Source organism: Nomia melanderi, chromosome 1, assembly GCF_051020985.1.
Source record: "Nomia melanderi isolate GNS246 chromosome 1, iyNomMela1, whole genome shotgun sequence".
Taxonomy (NCBI): Eukaryota; Metazoa; Arthropoda; class Insecta; order Hymenoptera; family Halictidae; genus Nomia; species Nomia melanderi.
Genome location: NC_134999.1, coordinates 36,386,982 through 36,412,318, shown reverse-complemented (window position 1 = coordinate 36,412,318; position 25,337 = coordinate 36,386,982). Strand labels below are relative to the sequence as shown.

The window sequence follows — 25,337 nt, the reverse complement described above, 5'->3', positions numbered from 1 at the left end:
ATGCGAGAAGAAATATAACATCATTCCCGTACTGGTGTAATTTTCTTCCACCCTTATCCCTCAATCTTCACCCTAGCTAATTAGAAACGTTTGATTCTCATACGGCGATCGATGAATCTCTGGATTATCCGAATAATTCAATTACTAGTTATTTTAAAGACAGCTTGGGGGTGGTTTTACTTAACCTTAGAGGTCACGGCGGGGGTGGAATGAAACGGAAGCGGTTCCGTAGTCAGTGAACCTGACGCAGGCGCAATCAGTGTGATAGAACAATAGATAAAGTAGTGTAATGGTATCGGGAGTACCAGTCGCTATGCGCTTACCCCAGTACGTAAAGTGCTTTTTTGCATTGATCATTACGATCTGTCGTGCGTTCCTCAGCAAGGAGAACCGTTGGAAGAAAGTACTCCTCGAATTATCGAACGCGATCGATAGGGAGAGACGGGGGTGGGATTCGGGGGAGATTTAAATTTTGACGGCGATGAGATGGATGGGGAGCGCGTGATCATTTTTAAACATGTAAGTGACTCCCATTCTAAACACGAGCGAATCGAATTTCGAAAACAAGTAAATCTTAAATCAAACTTATCATCAAAATTTCAATAGTATTCAAAGGAATTATTCGGAAGTTATCTGGAAAGTATGTGTAAAAACTCTCGCGTGATCATATTTAAACATGTAAGTGAGTCTCATTCTAAACACGAGCGAATCGAATTTCGAAAACAAGTAAATCTTAAATCTAAATTATAATCAAAATTTCAATAGTATTCAAAGGAATTATTCGGAAGTTATCTGGAAAGTATGTGCAAAAACTCTCGCGTGACAGTTAATTAAGAGAAGAATGAATCGATTCAATTATCCTGCCGTGATACGGGGACATTTTTAATTGGTTCGAGAATAATGGATATTTTAAGAGAACCGGTAGAGATTAATGGTGAATTAAAGGTACAATGGGACGGTTGCAGAATGGATGTAACTTCACTGGTACCGGCTGGTCTTCTCGCGGGTCAAGTGGACCTGTTCGAGGTGCAAGCCGGTTACAATAAATTCTCCGAAAACTTGCGAAGGTACACGCCGCAGGCAATACAGTGCGCGATCTTCTGCGGTGGATCCAGATGCAAGTATGAGAATCCGAAAGCCTGGCCGCCGGTGCACATGGCGATACAGAACATCTTTTCGCATTGGTAAGGCTTCCATAGAAGTTCGTAACCGTTTGTGTATTTTATCTTCGTTTACATTTATATTAAACATTTCGTCGGTATATGAAACGCGATCGATGATCACAAGATGATTTCATTGTGACTATAATAAATTGTGTAGACACTCGATTGAATTATTGAACGATCCATTAATTCTTCAGCGAATCGATAGTATCGCATTAATGCGAGATGAAATTTCTTAATTTTCATCGGATAAAATGTCAGGATAATACTGTGAACAAAATTGCTTTCACATCCTATGATTGATTGACTGCCATGCACGGTTATTTGCTAGTTCCATTCTAATTGCCTCGGAAAAGTCAATCGATCATAATTACGAGACCATTAGCTTCCCCCTACGAATAGATAAAATTAAACTCAATGCCACGTGACGGAATATATAACATTGTTAAATACATGTATGAGAATGACGTAAGATCGGCTGCTGGCATCGATTTTCCGCCAAAATGCTATTAAATATACAATGACAACCACAGGTTTACCGTTCTAAATCGCCTCCGTCTTGTCCCTTCGTTTTTTTCCGTTGAATCCTGGAAGTCGAAGGGTTGTGCAAGGTTCTAAAAGCTGATCGTTCTATAGGGTGACCGACGACGTGCTCGCGATGGCACGGCCGAACACCGAGCAAATCATAAAGAAAGACATAATCGCGCAATTCCAAGGGTGGAGTATAAAAACCATAATAAACTTGCAAACGCCGGGCGAGCATGCGAGCTGCGGCGGCCCGCTCGAGGAAAGCGGTTTCACTTACGACCCCAACGTCTTCATGAGAAACGGCAGTAGGTATTAAACCGTTGATACTTTTAAGCATCCCGCGTTGCTACTAAAATACAACCAAACAGTCGCCAGTATATAAAGAAGCCGGTACACGCTAACGACTTTTTTAAACTAAAGTTTCCTCCACTGGATTCTACAGCGCTCAATTAATGTATATTTCATCCCTTCCACTCTAAACTTTCATTCTCTCCCTCTACATTCCATCCTTAACCCTTTGAACTCTTGCTCCAATATTGCACCAGTTATAATATTAAATACTTTAATGAATCTTAAAGAAACTACCCTAAAATCATTTTCCGCAGATCCAAATTTTTTACTAACAAGGAAAATAGAAGATCGAAGAACTGCATTTCTGATTTTCGCTAGTAATACTATAAAAATTAGTAGCAGTTACTGATAGATTACAAAACAACCTAAGGATTAACAGATCCATCGTGATTCAACGAGAATAATACATCTCTGAATCCTGTGTTCCCCAGGCAGAGCTACGCCTCGCCATTCACAATGTATTTTCATCCCCTTATTTTTATCGCGCAATATTATTGGCATTGATTGCTTGTCGCCGTCGAGAGAAGTGTGCTAGACCAGTCGAAAATAGAATGTCGATGGTGAACGATAGAATGTCTCTTATCGTACGGGAATAGTAGCTGCTTAAGAATGAAATTGAGTCGCGCGAGGGGGTTGCTTTGTCCTTGCGCGTGAAGCTCGGCGTCTGGCTCCCAGATCGAAGAAGTCGGGACATGCAATGCAGCAAAATCATCGCTGTGTCTATGCGGAGGAAACGAAAAGTTTCTGGGGGGCTGTAGACTGGCAACCGTGAAAACGTTCCCCGCCCGTCGGGGGGTGGGAAAGTTTCGTTCAAGGCCTCTGAACGGCACGTTCTCTCCGATCTGTTGCAGTTTACTATTACAATTTCGCGCTGAAGGACTACGGGGATGCGACCATGGGCAAGCTCCTGGATATGGTCAAGGTCGTGGCTTTCGGGGTGCAAGAGGGACGAGTCGCGATCCACTGTCATGCCGGTAAATCGATCCTTTCTCTTTCTTTTTTTCGACTAAACAGATGCATCGACCCGTTCCCACCGCAGCTTTCCAGCGGCTCATTAGAGGCTATCTTTCGAATCTCTGCTCGCGTGTACGTGATCCCGTGAAATTGTTGCGCCGGCCTTGGCGAGGAGTATTCGATCTAACAACCTAATCGTCAGCTGTTTTAATTTATTATTTATTGGCCGTGCAGAACTGTTTGAATAGGGTGAAAGTGAGGGAATGTTAAAATGAGAATGGATACGTTTGCTTCTTCGGAGAGTGTGAACATTGGATAGCTTAGTAATTTTTCTGCGTTTGATGCATTGGTAAATCGTGTTACATTGTATGCGATAGATAAGAACTTGATATACGTTGACTCGATATACATTCTCAGAATTTCAATCGGATATTTGTTGGCAACGGTAACGAAGAAGTTAAGGATAAGTTTTGTTAGGGACAGCATGTATGCATAGATTCCGGTGCACTCTTATCGCGGCCCTTTAATTCGGGCAGGTGATCAAAGTTTCACGTTTCCTCCTTCGCGCCCTGTTATCAGCGATTTGTAACCTTTAAATGTATCGATCTAAGGACACCAGTTTCACACGTTCCACCGACGCGATACCGCTTTTGGTGCATTGCGTGCCGCAGGACACGGCGTCAAGTTGATGCATCGGAATTTTTGCATTTCTTATGCATCGCATCGGCTCCCTTGAACTCTCGAGTGAATCGCGGCCGCAGAAATTTCAGATAAAGATGCAAATTGGAGAGATAAGCGTGTGATCGAAGGCGATCCCGTTTGGCTGCATAAATCTTCCATCGTTTTAACATATTCGTACCATTAAGAAGCCGAACCTCCTAATTTCTAAACATTTTCGAAGCGGCTTCCAATTTGAATCAACTATCAACGATTCATCGTAGAACGTCGAATGAATTCACGTATAAATACACATCAGACCTCCGTGTTAACGGGAGTCATAACGATTAGCAAACGCAAACGGCGGCGTTTCAATGAATAATTACAGAAGAAAATTCACAATTTATTACTCACTTACGCTACCATGACCGATGTCGGCTTATCGACGTCAAAGCGTGTTCGCCAGCTATAAACGCAGCCAGTTCAATTCCTTAAGAGAATTTACGTGCACGAAAAATAGATAAGGACGGATAAGGAATTGGGGCGTAACTGCGGTTCTATTTACGAGCGGTGCACGACGGGAATCCGTCGAAACTCGGAAGTCGTTGGAAAACGTTGGGAATGATTCATAAAACCGCGGAGATCCCGGCCGGAGATACGGGTCGCGCGCGCACGCAACGGAGAAGTTCAGAAACCCGAGCCGCCGGCTCGATTAAGATCGATTGATCGGTTATTGGGGGAGCGGTGCATACTTAGCAGTCATGAAACTAACATGTCCCTCATATTTATTGGACAGTCGTACGGACGATGTGCACTCAGGGCCTCCGGGAATTACCCACGCGTGCTTATTCACCGGCGGACACGAAACAAAGTGTATACTCGCGGAGGAAATCGCGAGCCGAATGATTTATATCGCGAGTTTCTTTCGGTTGAGCATGAGACGCTGACATTTATCGGGCGGAATAGATCGCCGGCGTTGTAAATTCCTCGCTCGAGCGATACCGTCGCGCGACGATTTCATTCCGCCTAAGAAATTCCGCGCGTGCCTCGCGTGTAACAATCCGCAACTGGATTACAGGAGGTCAGGCACAAATTAGCCGGTCGAAACGCTCGCTCCCGGGTGATGTACAGACCGGCATCCAGCGATTATGCGCCGGATACGTCATAACTCTTGTTGATTCCGGTGTTTCGCCTATGTGGCGACGATTACCACTTCCGGATCCGATTCTGCGGCACGTAATTTGCCTCTCGAATTAACGCGATCGATGCGAGCGCGTTACAGTAGGAAACACGGTGGATTCCTCGGGTGTTCTTGGAATTGAAGCGCTTGAAGCTGCAGATGCGATTTTAGAGTAGAATTATCGCTGTTTCGGTGATAAAATCTTCTTGCTATATCGAGAGTAAAATTGAAATTTTCAATTTTTAGCGAAGTAGAACCTTGGTCTCGCGGAAGAAACGTAGATCTGTTTGAAAGTCGAATTATGCGTTGGGATTGGAATGATTGAAGAGGAATAGAGATTGCAAGGAGCGATTTACCATAGAATAACGTTCCGCCGCTGCTTGATTCCTTTCCCGGTTTGATTAACGACGAGACCGCCGGTTGACAAAGAAAAATTACTTTTACAGGCCTGGGCAGGACCGGTGTTCTCATCGCGTGCTACCTCATTTACAGTCTTCGTGTGCGGGCGAACGACGCGATTAGGTTCGTCCGCATGAAACGGCCGTCCGCGATACAGACGCGGGGACAGATACTCTGTATCCAGGAGTTCGAGCACTTCGTTCTTCCCCAGATGATAGTGTTCCCTTTGAGCAGCGCTATAGGGGATCGGAAACCTTGCAGTCTCCAATCGCACCTGAAGAAGCAGCACAACGTACTGCACGGCTACGAGCAGCGTACCTTCAAACACATTCCAAAGGTTCTCAGAACTTCACTTTATTGCGAAATACAGATATTCAGAATTGTTCTTGCCAGTTGAACTCAAACGAAAGGGAAGCGTCCTTAACCAATTAACTGTGTTTGACGAGTATACACATCTTAAAGCTCTTAATGGTGCTAACTTTCTCAACGATGGATTATTTATTTTTTGAGACAAACATGTAATCATTCTTCGTTTTGCTTCGGTTTTTCGTTAGGATATATTTTAAGAGAGAGAGATTTTTCAAACGAAGTTCCACACTTAACTGGTTAAATTCGATCAATCTTTCGAGGTTTAACGATAAGAGGAAGATTGATAGTTTCCGTACGACATAACGTGTGAAATAAATTTCTTCTGGTTCACTGGACGATTCTGCAGATAGTCTTCACAATTTGCGAGAGAATCCTCCAGCTCTGCGACTGCCAGGAGGACAATTCGCCCTGCGAAATTAAATTCGAGGTGTCCAGCGCGTCTTTCACGCATCGGTTCATATCGCACGTGTTGGAGAAGCTGCGGGACAGCAAGGGGAACATCAGGCACTCTTATTCGTGGGCTGAGTCGCTCGCCGACTCGTCTCTAGATTTCTCCAGTAAGGGAAACGGAGATACGAAACGAACAAACCTATTCTCTCGAGAATTATAAACAAATCTTCCGCAATGATCCCTTAGGTTCCGCGAAAGCCTGCGCGAGTGGCAGCCAGGCGTCTTCGAGGGGCACTTCCGACGACATTGGACGACTGAGCGACGTGTTCTGCACCTCTCCGGATACTCCATCTTGCGACTCCACCTTCCCAGGTGACTGCACCTGCAAAAGAATCGGTATGTTAGTAAAAAGGCACTTTCAATAGACCGATGTTCCACAGGTCTCGATGACAACTGCGTGGACGACGTCCTCGGCGACGGGATCCACTGTCAGGATCTCATCGATAACGATTGCTACAAGGAGATCCAGTCGCATATAGATCTGAAGGCTGCTGCTCAGAACGCAGCCTTCGAAAGCGTGAGCACGGAGGAAGCCATCAGAGCTTTGATCAGGGACAACGCAACGTTGCCTGATAAGACGAAGAAACGTTTGCAGAATTACCAGGTGTTTAAACGAACTGAGATTCACCTGTAAATCCTAGTTAGTTTGGTACATTGCGTAGATACGATCTTTAACCAGTCAACTGTGACGAGTATACACGTCATCGTAAAGCTTGCCATGATACTAATTCTTTCAACGATGAATTCTTTGTTTTTTCGCATAAAGATGTAATTCTTCTTTGTTTCGCTTTGATCTTTCATTGAAATATATTCTACGTGCATCTATCCTGCGTTCGACGAGTACACGCTCCATTTTTCGATTTTATTGCGCGCAGAACGAGAGGTTTTTCCAACTGAATTCCACAGTTAACTGGTTAAAAACTCTGTAACAGTTCACAGTAAAATTATGGAATACTTTTTGTTGTGGAAGTTATGGAAGAATAAGAATAAAGATGCGTCAATTTATATTTCCAGGCGGATCTGAACAACAGATCGACAGCCTGGCAAAGGCTGCAGCTGGAGACCGACCTAGACGTCTTGTCAGGACTGCTGTTCGAATGGCTGGAGACGTTGAAGCGACCGTTGCTCGACATAGACAGTCTAAGTTACATCGTCGTCTGGAACTCGAGGCCTCAGCGATGCCTCGAGAAGTTGCCGGCCTGCAACAGATACCTGTTAGAGTATCTCCTTCGATTCATCACTCGACTGAGGCCGATGACAGCCGAGAGCCAGAGTTTGCTAACGAAACGCTTCATGGCCACCCTCACGCAACAGAGTATCTGGATCAAGAGTGCCTTCTATCCTTCCAGTAAACACGAATTTCTTAAACGACAGACGAGAGCAGCGTACACTAAGGAGTGATATACTTTTTTTGATTGAGCTTATAGCTGCCTGAAACTAGAGTATAGACTAATGATCGAATGGTTCTGAACTGTCATAGCCCGTCGTGAATATTCCTCGGTCGTTCTATAATTAATAAGAATTTCTCCACACGAGTCGCGTCGCGTCTATGTGCCTCGTCGGCGCACGACACACGGGCGATCGCCAGAAATATCGATTCACGTTGTATCGTTCTATTAATATTGTCTTGAATCGCGTGTCCGTGTATTGCCACTCTATCCTGCCTCTACGCCCATCTTGAATTATTTACCCCCGGTTTGGACAGCGAGTCGCTTTCTCGTTGCAGATAAGAATTTCCATAAGCTCCGCCGGGGGACCGCGGCGAAGCTCAACGAATTTTTCATCAGGCTGATGAACCTGATCGAGGAGGTGAACACGCAGGAAACGGAGAAACCCTCGTGGACGTCCAAATGGGAATTGGTGTCCAACCAATTGGGGCAAATCGACACGAAGGACGAGCAGGCGATTTGCTCCGATTAGAGGACACCTCGTGTCACGAAGGTTGTAGAGATTAAGTTTCGCTCGAGGATAACGGAGAGCAGTCTGTGCTCGGAGTATTTATTTTTACAGTAATCGAATGTTGTCTCGTTCGTGTCGCGTATATTCCAGGCTATCTTGTAATTGAATAAAAGAAAGTATTTTAGTAGTAACAAGTACCCGGCGTTTCATTCGAGATATTCTTTTAGGTTTCCGCGGGATGATTGAAATAGTGATCGAGCGATTCGGAATGATAATGGATTGTTGTACCTTCGATTGATACCAGAAGTTTCTGCTTTATCACGACGTGGTACTATATCGATTAGAGATAAAGAGATTTTGCTATTGTCGACCGACAGTATCGTTCATCGACGAATGGTAACCGAGGGAATAAATTATTGGCCAGTTTGTTTTTGTAGCGAATACATGATCATATTTTGACGAACTTTGTTCCAGTAGATTGTCGAACGATTATCGTAATTGTCGATTAAGAATTTGAATTAAGAAGAACTGTCTAGAGAATATGGATGTCTCAAGGAAAGAATCGAATCGTTTGCAGTTCTTTTATTAAATATGACAAACAAAGGAGTTCGGAAACAAACAAGTTTAGACAGCTTTGGATCCTCAAATATGTTCACGAATTGCTGTTTTTATTATCTTTTCAAGACGGTTCTATTAGATAAAGACTTATATCTAGTGCTTAATTCGAGCTAGAAAATGCGATTCCTTAATTCCTCTATGTACAGTATGATATAAGTCCTTTCCTTTCTCGTTCTAAACACATTTATATACGTTAAACACATAGATTTTTACGTGTATAAATTCATGTCGTACCTAACAGGATCGTATTTCTCTTCTTCTCTCATCCTTTACCTCCGTTTCCCATTTCTTTAAGCGTTATACAAACGATGTCAGTCTTATACAAAGAAAGTACAGTGAAAATTATATAGCTCTCTCGACGTTACTTACAATTATGCTACTTAAATTCGATCATCAAGAAAACCGCTCTAGCTCCTCCCCGCCACCTTTTTTCCGCCGGCGTGAAAAAAAGGTACGATGAAACAGCTCAAACGTGGTTGGTTTTTCTTTTAGTAACACATTTAATTTTTCTTGGTAAAATCGGTACATTTTTACAAGGCAACTTATCATACAATACTTAATAAAATAATCCAGACGATAAAGGTTCTAGGAATTTTCGTCGAATTAATTCTAAGAGCTCGGATCGCATTCAAGAACTTCCTCGTTTCTTGTTCGGATTTGTTTCCGTTTTTTTCACTTTACTTCGTACTGCTTATTTTTTTTTTTTATCCTTGTTCCTTTTCATTATTTTCCCCGATCTTTCTCGTACGGCACTGGATAATACTGAAGGATCCGATCATACGCTCGCGATCCGATGTCTAATGCAACGAAAACAATTTCAAACCAGTCCCGAGATACGCGTCTCCGATGAGATTTCACCGTTGTCTGAAAAAATAGATCCTCGCGTTGCCGTTCCGACGACTCGCGAACGAACAGCGTGCCTAAAAACCACGGCGAATTCGAAAGTGTTTCCCTTTTTTTTCCCCCATTTCTTTCTTTTTGTGTTCGTCGCGTGGAACGCGGAGTGTCTAAATACCTGTTCCCGAGAGAGAAATGAAAAATTCTTCGTTCATCCATTTTTCCTTTTGTTCTTCCTTTAAACATCTAAACGCCACTGTTCTCAGTCCGATAACCCTAGGATTCTGATATGACAAACGTCTCGAAATGAATTGATCGTCGACTCGAGAGGGTGAATAGAAAATAGTACGCCGCGAAAGCTTTCCTCCTCTTCCTTTACGCCTTTCGTTCACTTTATCGTTTCATTTTTTTTTTATTCTCTGTCTTCGTCCGCGAAGTATTATCCGGCCGAGGGAACACGAATTTCTAGTCTGATAAAAATCGACGAAACACCGGAAGTACGCGCCAAGTCCCGTCCACTCGCCACGCTCGTACGAAAAATTTAAACATCTCTCTTTACAAGACTTATCCGAAATATACAACAAACATAACAGGGGAACGTTTAAACATGTACAATATAGAATATTCGCAAGGTAACAGCGGCTACTATACAAAAGTTCGTGAAAACGAAAAAACGTACGGTCTCTCGTGCTATTTTCTTTTGTTTTTTCTGCCATCGTTTCTTTCTGTGTGTATGTGTGCGTATGTACGTGTGTCTGCTGTGTGTTTTCTTCTTTTCTTTTTTTTTCTTATTTGTTTCGCGTAGAATCGATCGATCCTTCGTCATTACTCTCGGATCGATCGATTCCGTTCTCCGTTTCGTTCGCGCGATCATCGTGTTCTCGATTCAAAGGAAAAACGAGAAAGTGTCTTCTGGCTCTGATCGAGCTGCCGGCTCGTGAACAATCGACGTTCGTCGGCTTCGTTCCTCGGGGTAATTCGAGATTTCTCAAAAGTAAAAATTAAATGCAGCCGGGATACGCGCTACGCATTTCGTTCCTGTGGTGTGTGTACGGTGTCTGTCCGTGACTTTGTGTGTATATATAATAATATATATATATACCTTTCCCTTTTTTTCTCCGTTTACGTATATATTCTTATATACCACACCGCGTCGAGTACCACGCTACCGAATAAACTCATTCATCCGCAGAAAATTTACGCAATCTTCGCAAATCCCTAATGCCTCGACGAGTTCAACTATTTACAGGAGAGTCTTCTATGTTATATCAAGTCCTTAATCCATTATACACAATACATATAGACTTAGATTATGTAATAGGTAGCATTACGCGAAAGCGAGCCCAAATCTGGACCGGTTGATTTCGATTTCTTGTCTCGTTATCTCTACTTCTCTAAAATTTCGAACACGTTCTCGCCACGTTTACGTTTCACCGTTTCACGCATCGAACTATGCTCGACGGCCGTCGCGACACACACGTACACGAAGCTCAGCTTTCAATCGGAACGTAATACTAAGAGGAGATCGAGTCTTGATTTCGATGAATCGACAAGAGAGATGAACAACTGATGGTTTCAAGCTATGCGATAGAAATTCTGCGCGAAACTTAAACGTCTAACTATGTTACAACCGGAATGGACAGAATAACTAACATAGGAATGAAGAATAATCTAAAATTGAGAGGCGAAGTGTGGGGGGGGAGAGATAGCTCGATGAGACGCCTCGCTGGATGTCGCCATTTTGGGAACGAAGCGTGACGAGTAACAGGTTTCTGAGTTACAAGGAGTGGTGGGGATAGTCTGGCGACAAGTAGCGAGGCAGGATCCGTGAAACTTCGATGTCGCTCTTGGATTTTAATGAAATTTCATAGATCAGGAAACACACGAAGAATGTAAAGTACTGAAAGTTACATAACGTAATTGGTAGACTACGAATTTTATGCATTTATCGCGTGAACAAGGGTTTTAGGTTAGAAATTTAAGAAAATAAGATTTCCAATTGACGGAATATTATACGAACAAACGAATCATCGAAAAATCTACAGAAATCCAAGGGCAACATCGCACAGTACTTCGAATAAATAGTCACTACTGTACTTTCTTCTTAATATCAACTTACAGTCACACGGAACGTCAGAGACTGTCAATGTTCACCACAGTCACGCGGGAACCGCGCCGCAGCGACGGAAGGCCCGCGTCGACGATTAACACGCCCCCGCGATAAAGGAGCTGCGAACTATCTACACGCGCTACCGTCCTCGAGAACTAATTAATTTACAAAAATATTACAAACAAACGTGCCACTCTCGCGCTACGAGTCGAACGGAATATATCACACACTCGACCGAGCTGTCCGGCCGCTGCGGCGCGACACGAGGAAACACACGACACTCGTCGCGACGCGTCCATCGAAACGAACGAACGTGTACACAATCGACCCTCGAGAAACACGGTGACAAATTGCAAGAAAATAGAATCGAAATGAAGTACCAGACACATCGAACGAACCGAATTTCCCTGCGTCTACACGATACGAAAAATTGAAATTACACGTTGACAGATCGTTTTGGTATCCGTTTACTCGGAAAAATCATTTCCACCGAATCGATTTTGCCGATTGATGATCCAGTAAGCCGTTAACCGTGTTTCCAGAGGGTTAACCGTATCATATATCTATAACGAACGCCTTATTTCGAATAGGTTCTCAAATTTGCAAATTCGTTGACACTGATCCGACAGGAAATTGGACGCCCGGCGTGGACCGGAGCTCGCTTTCGACTGAACTCGTGTTTTCAGGGGCCTCGAAGAGATCGACGAGTACGGCCCCACGCTTTGGACGCGATGCTTCTGTCCGATTGGACGCGGTCCCATTTCAAACATTCGGAACCGAGCTTGATTACATGGGACTGGGAATGGTTGGGGGTTTGTTGGTTTCGTTTCTGGAGGGAGAACGGGGCCATCGACATCTAAATTTCTTATAATTCCGATACGTATACGTATTAATATATGTATATGTATATGCATACATAGTAATTTAATTTATTTATAAGTGTGTTCGTGCCATCCGCTTCACTTGCTTTCCTTTAGCGTCTCGTCTCGTTTCGAACTTCTCGAATTCATTTTTTTTCCCTTTTTCCCATCTCAGTTCGACCTCTTTCCCTCGTGTTGATTGAAAAGACGAAAAAACAAATAAAAAAAAGGAGAAGAAAGACATTCGTATCTTCAGGAAACGAAAAAGAAATCGCACGCGCGAGCGCGCACTACAACGCGTCTCTTTCTCCCGTGCACGATCGACGTGTATGATCGACGACCGACGCGAGATCGCACTACTTACGACTTAATTTCCTCTAAACTATACACAGCGCTAGGGGGGGTGGGGGGAGGCAGCGGGCTTAATTTTAAAAAGTGTCTGATATAGAATAGTCCGCGTCCCGCTCGCACGCGAGAGAGATTTTCAATCCTCGCGCGACCCTTAAACATTCTATACGCGATTACGTTTAAAGACTAAGTGGTTTCTTTTCAGTCATTTACCGCGAGTGCCCGGCACCGCCACAGCCTCACGATTTTTGCTCCTTATATTTAAAATTTCAGCAGCCTCTCCGCCGAACTTCAGTTCCGTTTCCCCTCGAGACTCGTCGCTTGTCTGAACTCAAGTCGAAATGAGAACGAAAATAAGAAAACACGCTTGCGAACAATTAAAACGAATTTCGACGAACGAACGAAGAAACTCGAAAAGACACGATCACGCGGTGACACGCGCCATTACTGCGCGCTCGCTCGCGCGCGCGCGCGCGCGTGACAGCCGTACCGGAAGCAAGAAACGAGACACGACGACGGGACCTGATTTCTTCTCTCTTTGCTCCTTTCTTTATCCTCTCGGGATAAATCGTTGCCAACGATCGCGGAATACAATTCGTTTTCCTCGGATTTCTTTTACTCGCTAATGCAATGTACACGAAAGAAAGAGATAGAAATAGAGAAAGAGAGAGAGAGAGAGAGAGATTATGTGTGTATGCGTGTCCATGTTTTCGAGAGAAAGAGAGAGAGAGAGAGAGATACATATTTATATGTATATATTTATGTATATGTATATAGATATAACCGCGGTTCCGAAATGAAACGGAAGGAGAGAACAGAAAATACATCGTTGTTCGCAATTGCTTGAGTAAAGGATATGGATCGAAGGATCGCGGTCCCGGTTACGCGTTAATCAACGCGAACGTCGCGACCGGTATTATCTTCGCGCACAGTCTACAGGGCGCGTCTCGTTGGTTGTCCGTTTCGTTCATCTTCGTCTTCCTCTTTCCTCATAGTTCTTATTATACTTGTTTTTTTTTTTTTGTCAACCTTCCCTTTCTTTCCTGTTTTTCTTTCCGGTATCTGGTGAACGCCGCGTGTCTAAAGCGTCCGCGGCGCTCGGATATGATGAGTAGGGTTTCTCTTACGAAGGAGGAGTGGAGAGAGGATGGTCCTAGGGGGGCTTCATCGTCTTCTTCGCGTCTTCCTCTTCGCACGACGAACTTTTCCTCCGTTTTTTTTTCTTTACTCCGTTCGGCTCGTCCTCCCCGTCGGTCTCTGTGTGTCTGTGCTCGGCGAGGGGAGGAGAGGAACGTGCTCGGTCCTACACGCTCGCGATCAGGATTCAAAGCGACGAGGCTCGAACCTATTCGCCGGCCGAGGAACGATACTACGCCTCGATCTGATCCTCCGGCGTCATTATGTCGGGCGCCATCGACAGGTCCTCCGCCATGTCCTCGTCTTGGCCGGAGTCGTGCCCGTGGCTCTCCGAGTACTCCCTCTCGTCCACCTGGTCGTCCTCGCCCTCGGGCTCCATCGGCGCGTCGACCAACTCCCGTTTTATTAATCTCGTGAGTTTACCCCCCTCCGGGCTCTGGCCTTCTTGTTTTATGTGCACGGCTGGTTCATCCAACGGTGACCTGTAATTTTCGTCAGATACTGAGTTCCGTGCGTTGATATGCTTCTGAATTGATATTGAGTGGTGTTCGCAAGGAATTTGGGTCATTGGAGTTCAATGCGAGATTTTTCAGTCGAGCTTTCGATAGATGACTTTTGCGAATAGTTTTTATGGACATTGACTTGAATTGACGATAATGGAAACTGGCGTTGAATTAACACTAGAACTACCGTCAAAATGACTGGTTTCGATTTTTTGTTTAGCAATTACTGATATTTTCGAAGCATTGAATATTCGAAGTGATTTTGAAAATAGTTTCACTTGAGTACTATAATGAATGTCTGAAGAAACTGAAAATACTCTATTGTTACAATTTTTATAGGTATTAAATGCTCGGTAGTTCTAGTGTCAATGTACTTAGAGTTCTAAGCTAACTTTGGAGGGTTGTTTTATATCAAATTTATTTCGATTCGCTTAGAATTCTTTGTGAAATATATTGTGAACGACACATCGAGATTCAGCTGTTCCACTCACATTAAGTCGTTGTGGGCTAACACGTGCTCCTTGTCGGGGCTCGTCGTCGTCGACGTGCACATCGAGTTGTTTAGAAAACCCATGTTAGAGTCCCCGAGTGCCGCCTGGAAATACTCAAATTGCATTAGATGGTTAGTTACGATATTCGTTCGGTTACCTATCGGCGAGACTACGGAAGACACGTTAATATTAATGCGTGTACTGCGATTTGCCAAACGACACGAGGATCTCGTCGGAACTCTTATCGTTCCGCGGGATCTCGATGGTTCGCAGTTCGTTAAGCGAAACGATCGTCAAGTATCACGTTGATCGTAAACAGTTACCTGGAGATTGGCGTTCAATGCGTCACCGTACATGGTCGGGCTGTGCGTCAGGGTCGGACTCTTCGACGGGACACCCCTACACGATCGACAGAGAAAATTCGATTAGTGATCGTAGGCAATTCGCCTGACAAGTGTATTCTGAAATATAGAAACGCGTGTGAGATATATATATATATAATAGATATATATATATGGAATAAAGCTTTATCTTTTATTTTTAGTACTGTGTCGATGTATACGGGGGTTTTTGGAGGGCGGCGAAGGGGGTTGGGGTGGAATCGTTTCTCGAGAGTAATATTCGGTTGGGTTTTGTCGTGACGATGGTGGTGAGACGGGCGGGGAGAGGTGGTTAGGTAGAGATAGAGCTCGTGTGTACAATGTGTGCACGTGTGACTGAGTTTTAATATGTAGAGGTATATAAAGATAGAAAGATAGAGAGATAGATATAGAGAGAAAGAGATAGATAGATCGATAGATAGATAGATAGATAGAGAGAGAGAAAGAGCAAGAAATGGAAAGAGAAATAGAGACGTAGATAGATAGACAGATTAGAGGAATTATAATATGAAAAAATGTATACACGTATATATGATATATAAATATGTAAATATATATATTAAAAAGAGATAAAAAAGATTGAAGAGATAAAAAAAAGAGTTCGAAAACTCTTACCGGTTTACCAGTTTCACTCACTCGTCCAACGAATCGGCGCTTGGTTCGGATTGAGCGAGATTAGGTAAGAAAAAAGATGTGTAGAAAAATTTTTTGAAAAAAATTAGCGCTCCCGTTTCCATGGATTATTTTCTTTTCTTTTCTTTTTTCTTTTTTTTTTTTTTTTGATTGGAATTCGTCAACGGGAATCGAAGCGTCTCGACGTCCTTCGATTTTCCCGTTGGAAACGACGTCAGGCTTATAAACGGCACCGAGGCTTACCTGTGCTTACCTCCGTGCGCTTTCTTCCGAAAACAATTCGGAACATTTCGGTATCGATTGCCGACTGAGTTTTGCGTACCCCCTCCGAACGATGGGCATCGAATGAAAAGGGTACTTTCGTTCTCTTGCAAACAATCGACGGTATTTGGGGACTAGCCCCGAAAATTTCCGATGGAAAGAGAAAGATTCTCTTGGTACGTACGGTGATTTTTTGCAAGAGATTGCTCGCATGCGAAGTAAAAAATGTAAGAAGAGGAAAAAATTGTGCCTGGAGCCGTTTATCAAGTGACTCGGAGCGCTGCGAGTAAAGATCGTAAGAGGAAGAAGACAGAGGAAGACAGATGTAGACAGAGAAGAGAAAGATTAAGAGACAGCGAGAGTAAGATAGAAGAGACAGACAGAGAGATAGTGAAAGATAGAGAAAGGCAGAGAAAAAGAGAGAAATATATTGATAGATAGATAGATAGAGAGAGAGATATATATATAGAAAAAATGTTAAAAAACGTTTATATAAAAAAGACGATTGTTAAAAATAGTACAGAAAAATTTTACCGGAGGTTGCAAAGTTAGTACGTAAACCGTGAGGTACCTGTGGTTAGAAGAGGGTGGTCGGTAGGCGATGAATGAAGAATTCCGTATCATCCGAGGTTGCGGTTGTGACGCTTAATGTACACAATTTACACATGCGCGAGTAGCCCTGACACACATGACACCAGTCACACGGTAAAACCATTCTCACGTCGAAAAAGCGTACTCGAAAAAAAAAGAGAAGAAAACGAAAAATGAGAAAACTGGCGGTATCAAGGGCACGGGGTCGGCGAGGTGGAGAACGAGAAAGAAAAATAAATCGGAGGAGGGAGAAAGGGGGGGGGGGGGGGAGAAAAAGAAACGAGAAAGTGGAACAGGCGAGAAACAGAAACGGCGTGCGTCCGTTATCGTCGAAAGAAACGAGAGGGGAGAGAGAAAAAAAAATAGGAACACAACGAAAAAGAAAACGCAAAAGCTTCACCTTCCCCGTCGGGAACAGTCGCGACGAGGTCTCCGCTCGCTACGGCTACAGCCTGTTGCTCAAACGGCGAAACCAAAACCGAAAGAGGAGTGTACACGATACACAACTGAGAATATCATCGGACAAACGTTTCGTTCTTATCGGTTCGGTTCGACATGGCAGAGAATAGATTCACAGAGAGCAAGAGAGACAGAGAGAGAAAGAGTGTGAGAGACAGAGAGAAAGACAGATTAGACAAGGAAGACAGATCAAGGGTGAAAATCATCGTAGAGAAAAGAACGGAAAATTCGCATGGGGCGAGCCATGCGAATGGTTCTCGAACGCGTTCGTCGAAGACGGGTTGCAAAACGAAACGTTTGTGCGCGCAAACACTTTCCACATTCTCCCAAGACACTGCAAACGCCACTACATAAGCACCATACAATTAGAAGCACAGTGTTTTCAGTGGTAGGATATATAGTCTTACAGGTGGTACAAATTATTTTTTCGATTATTTTTTTCTCAGATTTGGTATTTTTTCGGGGGCGAAGGGGAGTGGAAGACTCTTTCTGTTTTTTTTGTCTTTTTTTTTTTTTTAATTCGTTTTCATTGGGGGAGACGAGTATGTAGATATTAGGAGACCTTGATTATCCATGCGAGCAACCACTAAACACATCAGAGATCCTGCAGCTCGGACCAATCGTCCTGTGGCTGGGTTCCTGCAGGATCGGTCGGGATTTAAGCTCTCTCGGGTATGCTAGAGCCTCGGGCTACGGTTCTAGTGACGTTTACGGGGATGTACTATGGGGCCTGTTTTCGGACGTCACTAACAGAGGTGCGCAACACTCGAACCCAGAGATTCGATGAACGGTATAATTGTAATCCCCGAATTCTGCTACCCTTTGAACGATTAAAATTAACGTGAATCATTCGCAATTTTTATATTCGTTTCGAAACAATATTTGAAAACGGACGAACACGATCGACGCTCGCGCGACCGTGGAAGAAGGAAACTTACTTGAACGGTGGGTCTTTTCAGACCCACAAATTACATTTCGAGATACTTCGCTGCTTATCGATCGGCAATTCATTTTATTCGTTTTGAACACGATTGCATTCGAATGTATTGAAAGGTTCTAGATTTGGAAGAATTCTTACGGTTCTGGGTCTAAAAAGACCCAAGCACGGCCGAGCAAGGACGGAACGATTCAGTCCCCAGCGAAATTGGATTCGCAGAGCGCGCACCTCTGGCGACGATTAAGGAAAATCGGATTGTACTACTAGTCCGGTTTCTCTTGGGAACGGGTTCTAAAGGCGTTCGAGGCAGGCATGATGCGGAATTCGTTTCCTGGGGATTGGATAAACTGCGTAGAGCCACTCCCTGCTGCCTTGGAAGTCATTACCCCGCATTGAAGTCTCTAAACCGCGTCGCGTTCCGCGAAACGTCCGGGCAAGATAACAAGTAGAATGAGCGGTTCTGAGTCAGACGAGACTGGCAAAAAAGATTACGGTGGTCGAGCGGTGTGCACGTGTATTCCCGTCGTATGTTCTCCGCGAGAACGTCAAGAAAGATTCTTCAACCTCACACGAATGATCAGAGAAAGATGTGAGAGAAAAAAAAATAAAATAAAAGAAAGAAATAAAGAAAAACTAGAAGACTCGACAGATCGTATCTGAACGACAAAGGCAGCAGGCACGAGAGGGCGTTTAGTGGTTCGTTTCGTAATATATCTTTTTTTTTCTTTCTCATTCGTGGACAACGACCAAGCGGAAAGTTGCCGGTCGCCGTTCGTTTCAATTGATTATTTCTCTATTTTTTTGTTCTTTTTTTTAATAGAAAAGATAACCGCGGTAAGGTCAGAACGTCGCGCCAGCCAGCCAGCAGAATTCTAAAAAGTGGTAGTGCTTACTGTGCGGAGAGGTGGGGTGGAGTGGGTGATGGGGTTGGGTCATATTTCCTGGGGCGGCCGCGGGACAGATGCCGCCGCTTTACGAACTCGGCGTCGTCCACCATCCAGAATGACCCGAAGTCGTCCTCATAGCGCACAAAACACTTGTGCAATGATAGATTGGTGCGGATCGCGTTCTGTATACACAGACAAGACCACCAAGAAATAGAGAAAAAGAGAGTAAAAAAGATAAAAGGTTGTTTTTCTGCTTGTCGTCGTCGTCGTCGTCGTTGAACTCGTTTCTCTACACAATCTGTTCCCGTTTCTGTTTTCGCATATCGTTTCGCTCGCTAGCTCGATCTCTCTCGCCCAAAGTTCCGCCGGCCATTTTGTCGCCGGGCGCTCCGGGCGCCGCCATTACGCGGCGGAGCGCGTGAGAGAGCCCTATCCACCGTCGGCCGCCTCGTGCTGGGCCGACAGCGGACTCTTCGACGCAAACGTGCGATACCTCGCGATATCGAGGACACGCTTTTTTTCCCGTCAACCTTTCTTTCTTTCGTCCCCTCCCCGTTTTCTTTTCTTTTCTATTTTCTTTTGTTTTGTTTTGCTTTTTTCTCTTTTCTTTCGAATCAAACGAAAAGAGTAGACAATACCGTCGAGCTTCTCCTTACCCGGAGGTATTCGACGTCGAGCGACGACGACCCTTCGTCGATGTCGAATCCCCGGCGTTCCAGAGTGTAAAATCGTAACAAAGAACAGCACAATACTCGGCGATATAAAGATGGGGTAAGATAGACAGTGAGACAGATAAATATTTATATATATATATGTATGTATGTATATATAGAGAGACAGACAGATAGAGAAGAGATAGACAGACAGAGAGTGTGAGAGAGAGAGAGAGAGAGAGAGAGAGAGATAGAGAGATAGAGAGAGAGACGAAAAATTTCGTAGGAAATCGAACGAAAATGTAAAAATGAACAACGAAAATGTACAAGAGAAAAACAGTACGTAAAAAGTAAAGTACGTAAGTAGAAGGCGGCTGCTCCTTTCACTACCTGACCCGAAGTGCAAGGTATCAACGGTTCTCACTCTGCACCCGGCGTACTCCCGCATCCGGCTCCCGGGCAATTTCGAGACTTAGAACTCTCCGTGCCTGGGACCACTTTCGGGCCCCGGGCGAATTCTCGATCGGTTAGTCGCTGCAAAGCCCACATGCTTGTTAACGAAGCAAACACACGCACACACACACATACACACGCACGCCACACCAGTTTTGTAATTCTTTTTCTTTTTTTTCTTTTCGTTTTGAGCTACGGTATCTTTCCTTCCACGCGGAAAACCGGACTTCCCATCTCGCGCAATCATTCCAGCCTCTTCCTTTCTTCTTTCCCGTCTCCTCCTCCTTAATCCTCCTTCATCTCCTTCAACGCGAGCCACGTGATCATTGACACACGCACACGCGCTACAGCCACGCGATACAGACTGGCACACGGCTACCATCGCACACGAGAGACTAATGGGGGGCCAGTTCAAAGGGCTCACACGCACGCTGGGGTGTAGATACAAATGTGAAGCGGGCCTACCGAGTACAATTTTTAGGTGAACAGGGGATGGCTAAGAATTTGCTAATGGTAAAATGGATTGTCTTCTACTTTGTAATTCGAACGTACGAAATAGAGAACGGCACGTTGATTTTCATGTGTATCACGGAGAAAGTGGGAATATATGTGAAAATTATCTCTGTTCATTGTTCCATTGCGAATCAAACATCTGATGGATCTGGTCGATTTGTTACGTTCGATTGTAATCTTCTATGTTCCATTGAATTCGAATTTTGAATAGAATGAACAGGTACTGTTGTAAGAATGAAGTCTGCTCGGACGAGTCCCGAGCAGATTTCTCTTCTCGATGAAAGGAGATCATTGAATGTTCGAATCTCGGTGAATTGTAACTCGGACAGCTGTATGTGAGCAAGTTACAAGTAAAAAGAGAGGCAAGCGATCGACAAGCACAGATTACTGAAGCGAACGTTGTGTGAGAAAAGAAACGTCGTACACGCACACGCGCCAGAAAATCTACACGCAATTAGAGACACGCAAAAGGTGTTGTATCTAGGGAGGAACGCACACACAGATATGTATGTGTATATATATACACGCATGAAAGAAACAAAAAAAGGTGGAGAAATCAAGATAAGGTGAATCGAGGCAGGTTCTATTCTGGGCACGCATATCGTATAGTATGAGAAATGATGCATAAAGCGTGCGTGTATGTGCGTATACATACATAAGGAGGCTTGCACACGCGCGCTATTGCGCGGCACACACGCTCAAAAAACCTTATCGAATATAGACATATACAATTAATCTAAGAATATCTACGAATATATATATATATTATGTATAAATAGAAAAAAGCTAGATATATATATATAAGTATATAAAAAGAGAGATATTAAATACTATAAATACACATAGACAGTATATACATATATATACGGAAAAAACACGAGTATCTAGTAATATATATATGTATATACACATAAGATATGAAAAAATGTAAAAATATGTAAAAGGACAAGTAATGTCGAGATACATATATATACACATATATATAAAAAGATTGTAAAAAACTGGCAGTATAAATATGATTCGGGATCGTCAGGTTGGAGGGCACGGGTTCAAGGTGCTATTGGTGAGGGGGGTTGGTAGTTAGCGGTTACAAGTATGTAATAAGAGAGTAATAAGCGAATATAGGTGAGTATGTATAATACAAAATATATGTATACACATATAAATATCAAAACAACAATGTATTCGTATGTGTACACGTATATCTAAAAAGACATAGATAGAAAGAGAAGAAATATATAGAGAATATTAAAAAACGGGGGTTGGATCATCTCGTTGGCGATGGTGAATCGTGGACAACAATTGGAGCAAGGATTAACAGTGAGGGACTGCGACCGAAGATTAATTTCGTGAGGTTGTATATATCCGGTTTCAAGAGGGTTTGGTCGGGCGGGGGGGTTGGGCGATAAGGGGGTGAGGGTGGGCGGGAGAATATACATATTACGTGATATATCAAAGAGAAAGAGATAGAGATAGAGAATAGATATATAATTAATAATAGAGATATCTATAATATAAAATGTATTTATATATATATAAAAAGATGGAGAGTGAGTAAAAAAAAAGAGAGAGAGAGTATTTCGTTTTCTTATTCCTTGAAACGAGAAACAAAAAACAAAAAAAAAAGAAAAAAAAAATATATATAGAGAGGAATATAGACGCGAGCTGTAGATCTTGTATTCATTCGTATCATTTCGTTTTCTGTTTTTGTCGGTGGGACGAGGGGGGCGGGGGGCAACGTACCCGGTCGTGCTGCAAGCGCGTTGAGGACGTCTCTTGTAAAACTCCACTTCGTCCACCGTCCATACGGCGCCTTTCACGTTTTCGACTCGCATGAAACATTTGTGGAGAGACAGGTTGTGTCGCACTGCGTTCTATACAAAATAATACACAGACTAAATAAGCAACGCAAAAAACGAATCGAAGCCAACTCAATCGCGAGGCCGGCTCTCTTCGCCGACGCGGGCCGCGGGTATTTGTCGGACGGCGTGTGTATTACAGGCCGGCTGTTTTCGTCCCCGATCATCAGACACACGATGATTAAAATCGTGACGATGGCGATGATGATGATGGTGGTGGTGGTGGTGGTGGTGGTGGTGGTTGATGGCGTGAACCCGATACACTGAGACGAGGGGGCTGTCTGTGTGTGTGTGTGTGGGTGTGTGTGTGCTTTGATCCGGTGTCTAAGTCGAGGAACGGTTGCTGGAGATCGGTCTGGGAGAGACGTCAGAGGTTTTCGGGCGAATTGGGTGATTCTCTTGGGGGTGTGGCTTAACTGATTTGTGTCTTTTTTCTTTTCTTTCCCTTCTCTTCTCTGACAAGCTGTATCGTGTGTTCTGTGGAAGGTTTGTCTCGTCTTGGACTGACACCTTCGTGGACCCTCGGTTTGCGATCGGTGTGAGAATGAGATCGACATTGATTTAAAGGGTTGTGAGAGAATAATCTATTCGTTTGCTTCTCATTCGGATTCTTTGTGGTTAAGAAGTATTCGATCGTTTCTTCGCTGAATAAGAAGATGATGGTTCCTTGATTTCATATGTTATTTACAGTGAAATGTACACGGATCGGAATATAAAATGACAATCACGGAATGATATTCCGTACTGTGTCTCGATAATTTCTTTCGTATCGATCGACCGCGGCCAGTAAAGATCGCAGAGTCCCCGAGGTATCAGTCCCGCGGACAGTCTCTACTAAAGAGCAACCCAACGAGTCGTTCGAAAGGAGCAAGAAAGCTGAAAGTAACCGATCTAAGTAACTGATGGAGAATAAAGAATTAGTACGTCGTGTGAGAGCAGCAAAAAGGATTTGCCCGGCGATGGTCGCGCAAATGACAAGGCCGTAAAGAGGACATAACGAACCAAAACGATTAATCGAAAGATACACGGTATGTGGCATTCCTTAATCGTTAATGCACAGCTAGTCATCTAAGTCTAGGGGCAACGACAACAATCATACATGCCGCAGGGCCGTACAAAATTCCAAAAGAAGAGGTAACCAGAAAAAAAAAATGTTAAAAAAATAATAATACAGGGTAGATAAAGAAAAACAGAAAATCAGGAGAAGTTGTATGAGATATCGTTGACGGTGAAATCTTCTCTGGACCGGAAGCGGCGACGTCCACGGTGTTCCCGGGACTCCGACGGGATCGGCTGGCTCGGCTGGAAACCTGTCTTTGCTTTTTCGAGAATTTTCAGATACACATAACCATGCGAGGCGAAGCGTCATGGCAAACGTCGATTACTTTCCACGCACACTCGCACACACGCAGAACACACGCGCGCGCCCACTCTTGCCAGCAAGCAGTCCGTGGGATCGCATTACGACTCGATCGTGGCGGATCGTCGCGTGATCTCGATCGCGTATAATTCCGAGCGTCGCACGAGATTCAATTCCTCGGTTGTGCTCGTCGCGAGGGGATCGTCGGTCTTGCGAGAAAACGGAGTCGATCGGGACCATTTTGGATACACACGGGATTAAAACGAGTCCAAGCAAAATTCTAAGAGAACTGGTCAGCCAGTTCCGACTAAAAGATGACTGAACTCGGAGATGTTTTTACTGGTTCAACTAACGGCTTCGTAAAAAGCGTTTCTATGAATCGATGGAGAATCAATTGGCCCCTCGAGGATAACGGATCTCCTGAAGATTCTTTCGCGAACTCTTAGCGTTCAGAGGGTCGCTGGGAAGTGTCCTCGAACGACCAACTAATTCCAGCTATATGCGGCTACAGGCCGTAGACTACGTAAACTCTAAAGAAGTTAAGCGAACAAAATCTCGGAAGCGTATCCTACTGAAACTGACAAGCAAAAATTCAGCTGAGATTATCGTCCATTTTAAGCCCTGTTTTATCCAAAAAGTGGGAAGAAGAGAAGAATGGTCCGCCGGATCGTGACCTTCCTCTGTGCGGAAATGTAACGAAAAAAAAAAGAAGAAGAGGAAAGAAATAAAGAAACACATAATACGGCACAATTTGCTTAACACGTGAGCCGACACGATTACGTACAGTCCACGAACGAATCGTAATGCGGCGTAATAATCCACACGTTACCGAGTCTCTCCCCCGTTTCAACCGGGAAAGCAACACAATGATCGTTACCAGCTCGTCTGCTCGGCGCGTCACTTAGCCTGTTAATTCAAATTAATACGTAAGATTATCTGAGATTCTTGAAAGCTCATCCTTTCTAGTTAAACGCATTCAGCTTAATCTGCTCGTAAATGCAAATTGCACGACCAGTCGTTTCGTCTTTGTGGCTCGCAATCAAACGTTGCATAACTCCCGTGCCACGCTGAGTTCATCCATTTAGAGGCAGAATTTATTTCCAGGCTACCTAAACCGCGCCGCGGTTCACCGGCTAACGGTACTCTTTTTTTTCCCTCGTTTTCTTTCCGCCGGACATCTCTCTCGACGGTTCGCGAAAATCACTCGATCCCGCGGTCGGATCGATCGTTAAACCCGTGCGTTGCCTCGAAACCCGAGCGCCGTACTCTCTCCCGCTGATAAGTTATTCCTCGAAATTCGTTCTAATCGCCTCGAATCACTGAAAATCGTCGAATACCGAAAGGAATCTAGGCTGCAAAACATTTCCGTCGATCCCGAACAACCGAACGAGACTCGAACGAAGGATCTTCGTCCGTGTATTTCCTCCCATTTCCTGCGAAAATCATCTGAGCCCCGCGAGGCTAGGATGCTTAATCGTAACTGAAGTGCAAGCGATA

At 44.1% G+C, this 25,337-nt stretch overlaps 2 protein-coding genes across 26 annotated transcripts in view; one reads left to right on the top strand and one right to left on the bottom strand.

The window, feature by feature from the left end:
- The first annotated feature begins 267 nt into the window (after positions 1-267).
- Positions 268-8,552, top strand: LOC116423884 (uncharacterized). Of its 3 annotated transcripts, XR_013000000.1 has the most exons (12): positions 268-519; positions 966-1,184; positions 1,800-1,996; positions 2,894-3,016; positions 5,280-5,569; positions 5,948-6,158; positions 6,238-6,363; positions 6,432-6,655; positions 7,066-7,399; positions 7,778-7,992; positions 8,178-8,346; positions 8,428-8,552. XR_013000000.1 is itself a non-coding variant. In XM_076373523.1 (10 exons), the coding sequence occupies exons 2-10, from the start codon at positions 967-969 to the stop codon at positions 7,969-7,971; spliced, it is 1,917 nt and encodes a 638-aa protein (XP_076229638.1). In that variant the 5' UTR covers positions 268-519; position 966; the 3' UTR covers positions 7,972-8,148. The 3 variants fall into 3 exon arrangements, 2 of the variants coding, with proteins under 2 accessions (XP_076229638.1, XP_076229648.1); XM_076373523.1 differs by lacking the exons at positions 8,178-8,346; positions 8,428-8,552 and having other exon boundaries at positions 7,778-8,148; XM_076373533.1 differs by lacking the exons at positions 268-519; positions 1,800-1,996; positions 8,178-8,346; positions 8,428-8,552 and having other exon boundaries at positions 981-1,184; positions 7,778-8,148.
- A 484-nt stretch (positions 8,553-9,036) lies between these two features.
- The window catches only part of FoxP (forkhead box transcription factor P), a 273,351-nt gene continuing 257,050 nt past the window's right edge, over positions 9,037-25,337 (bottom strand). For 16 of the 23 annotated variants that reach the window (XM_076373490.1, XM_076373420.1, XM_076373437.1 and 13 more), the window contains 4 exons: positions 19,009-19,184; positions 15,178-15,253; positions 14,855-14,967; positions 9,037-14,342 (listed from right to left, as the gene is read on the bottom strand). In XM_076373490.1, the coding sequence (XP_076229605.1) occupies positions 14,093-14,342; positions 14,855-14,967; positions 15,178-15,253; positions 19,009-19,184 (615 nt within the window). In that variant the 3' untranslated portion in view covers positions 9,037-14,092. Of the gene's footprint in view, positions 14,343-14,854; positions 14,968-15,177; positions 15,254-19,008; positions 19,185-22,364; positions 22,496-25,337 lie in introns of those variants that run through there. The other 7 variants (XM_076373448.1, XM_076373459.1, XM_076373454.1 and 4 more) reach the window with 4 other exon arrangements.

Excerpts from the sequence above, each read along its gene's own strand:
- LOC116423884 (XM_076373523.1), top strand. The coding sequence starts at position 967 with ATGGATGTAACTTCACTGGTACCGGCTGGTCTTCTCGCGGGTCAAGTG. Across the intron at positions 1,997-2,893 it reads CGTCTTCATGAGAAACGGCA|TTTACTATTACAATTTCGCG; the intron begins GTAGGTATTAAA and ends GATCTGTTGCAG. Across the intron at positions 6,656-7,065 it reads AACGTTTGCAGAATTACCAG|GCGGATCTGAACAACAGATC; the intron begins GTGTTTAAACGA and ends TTATATTTCCAG.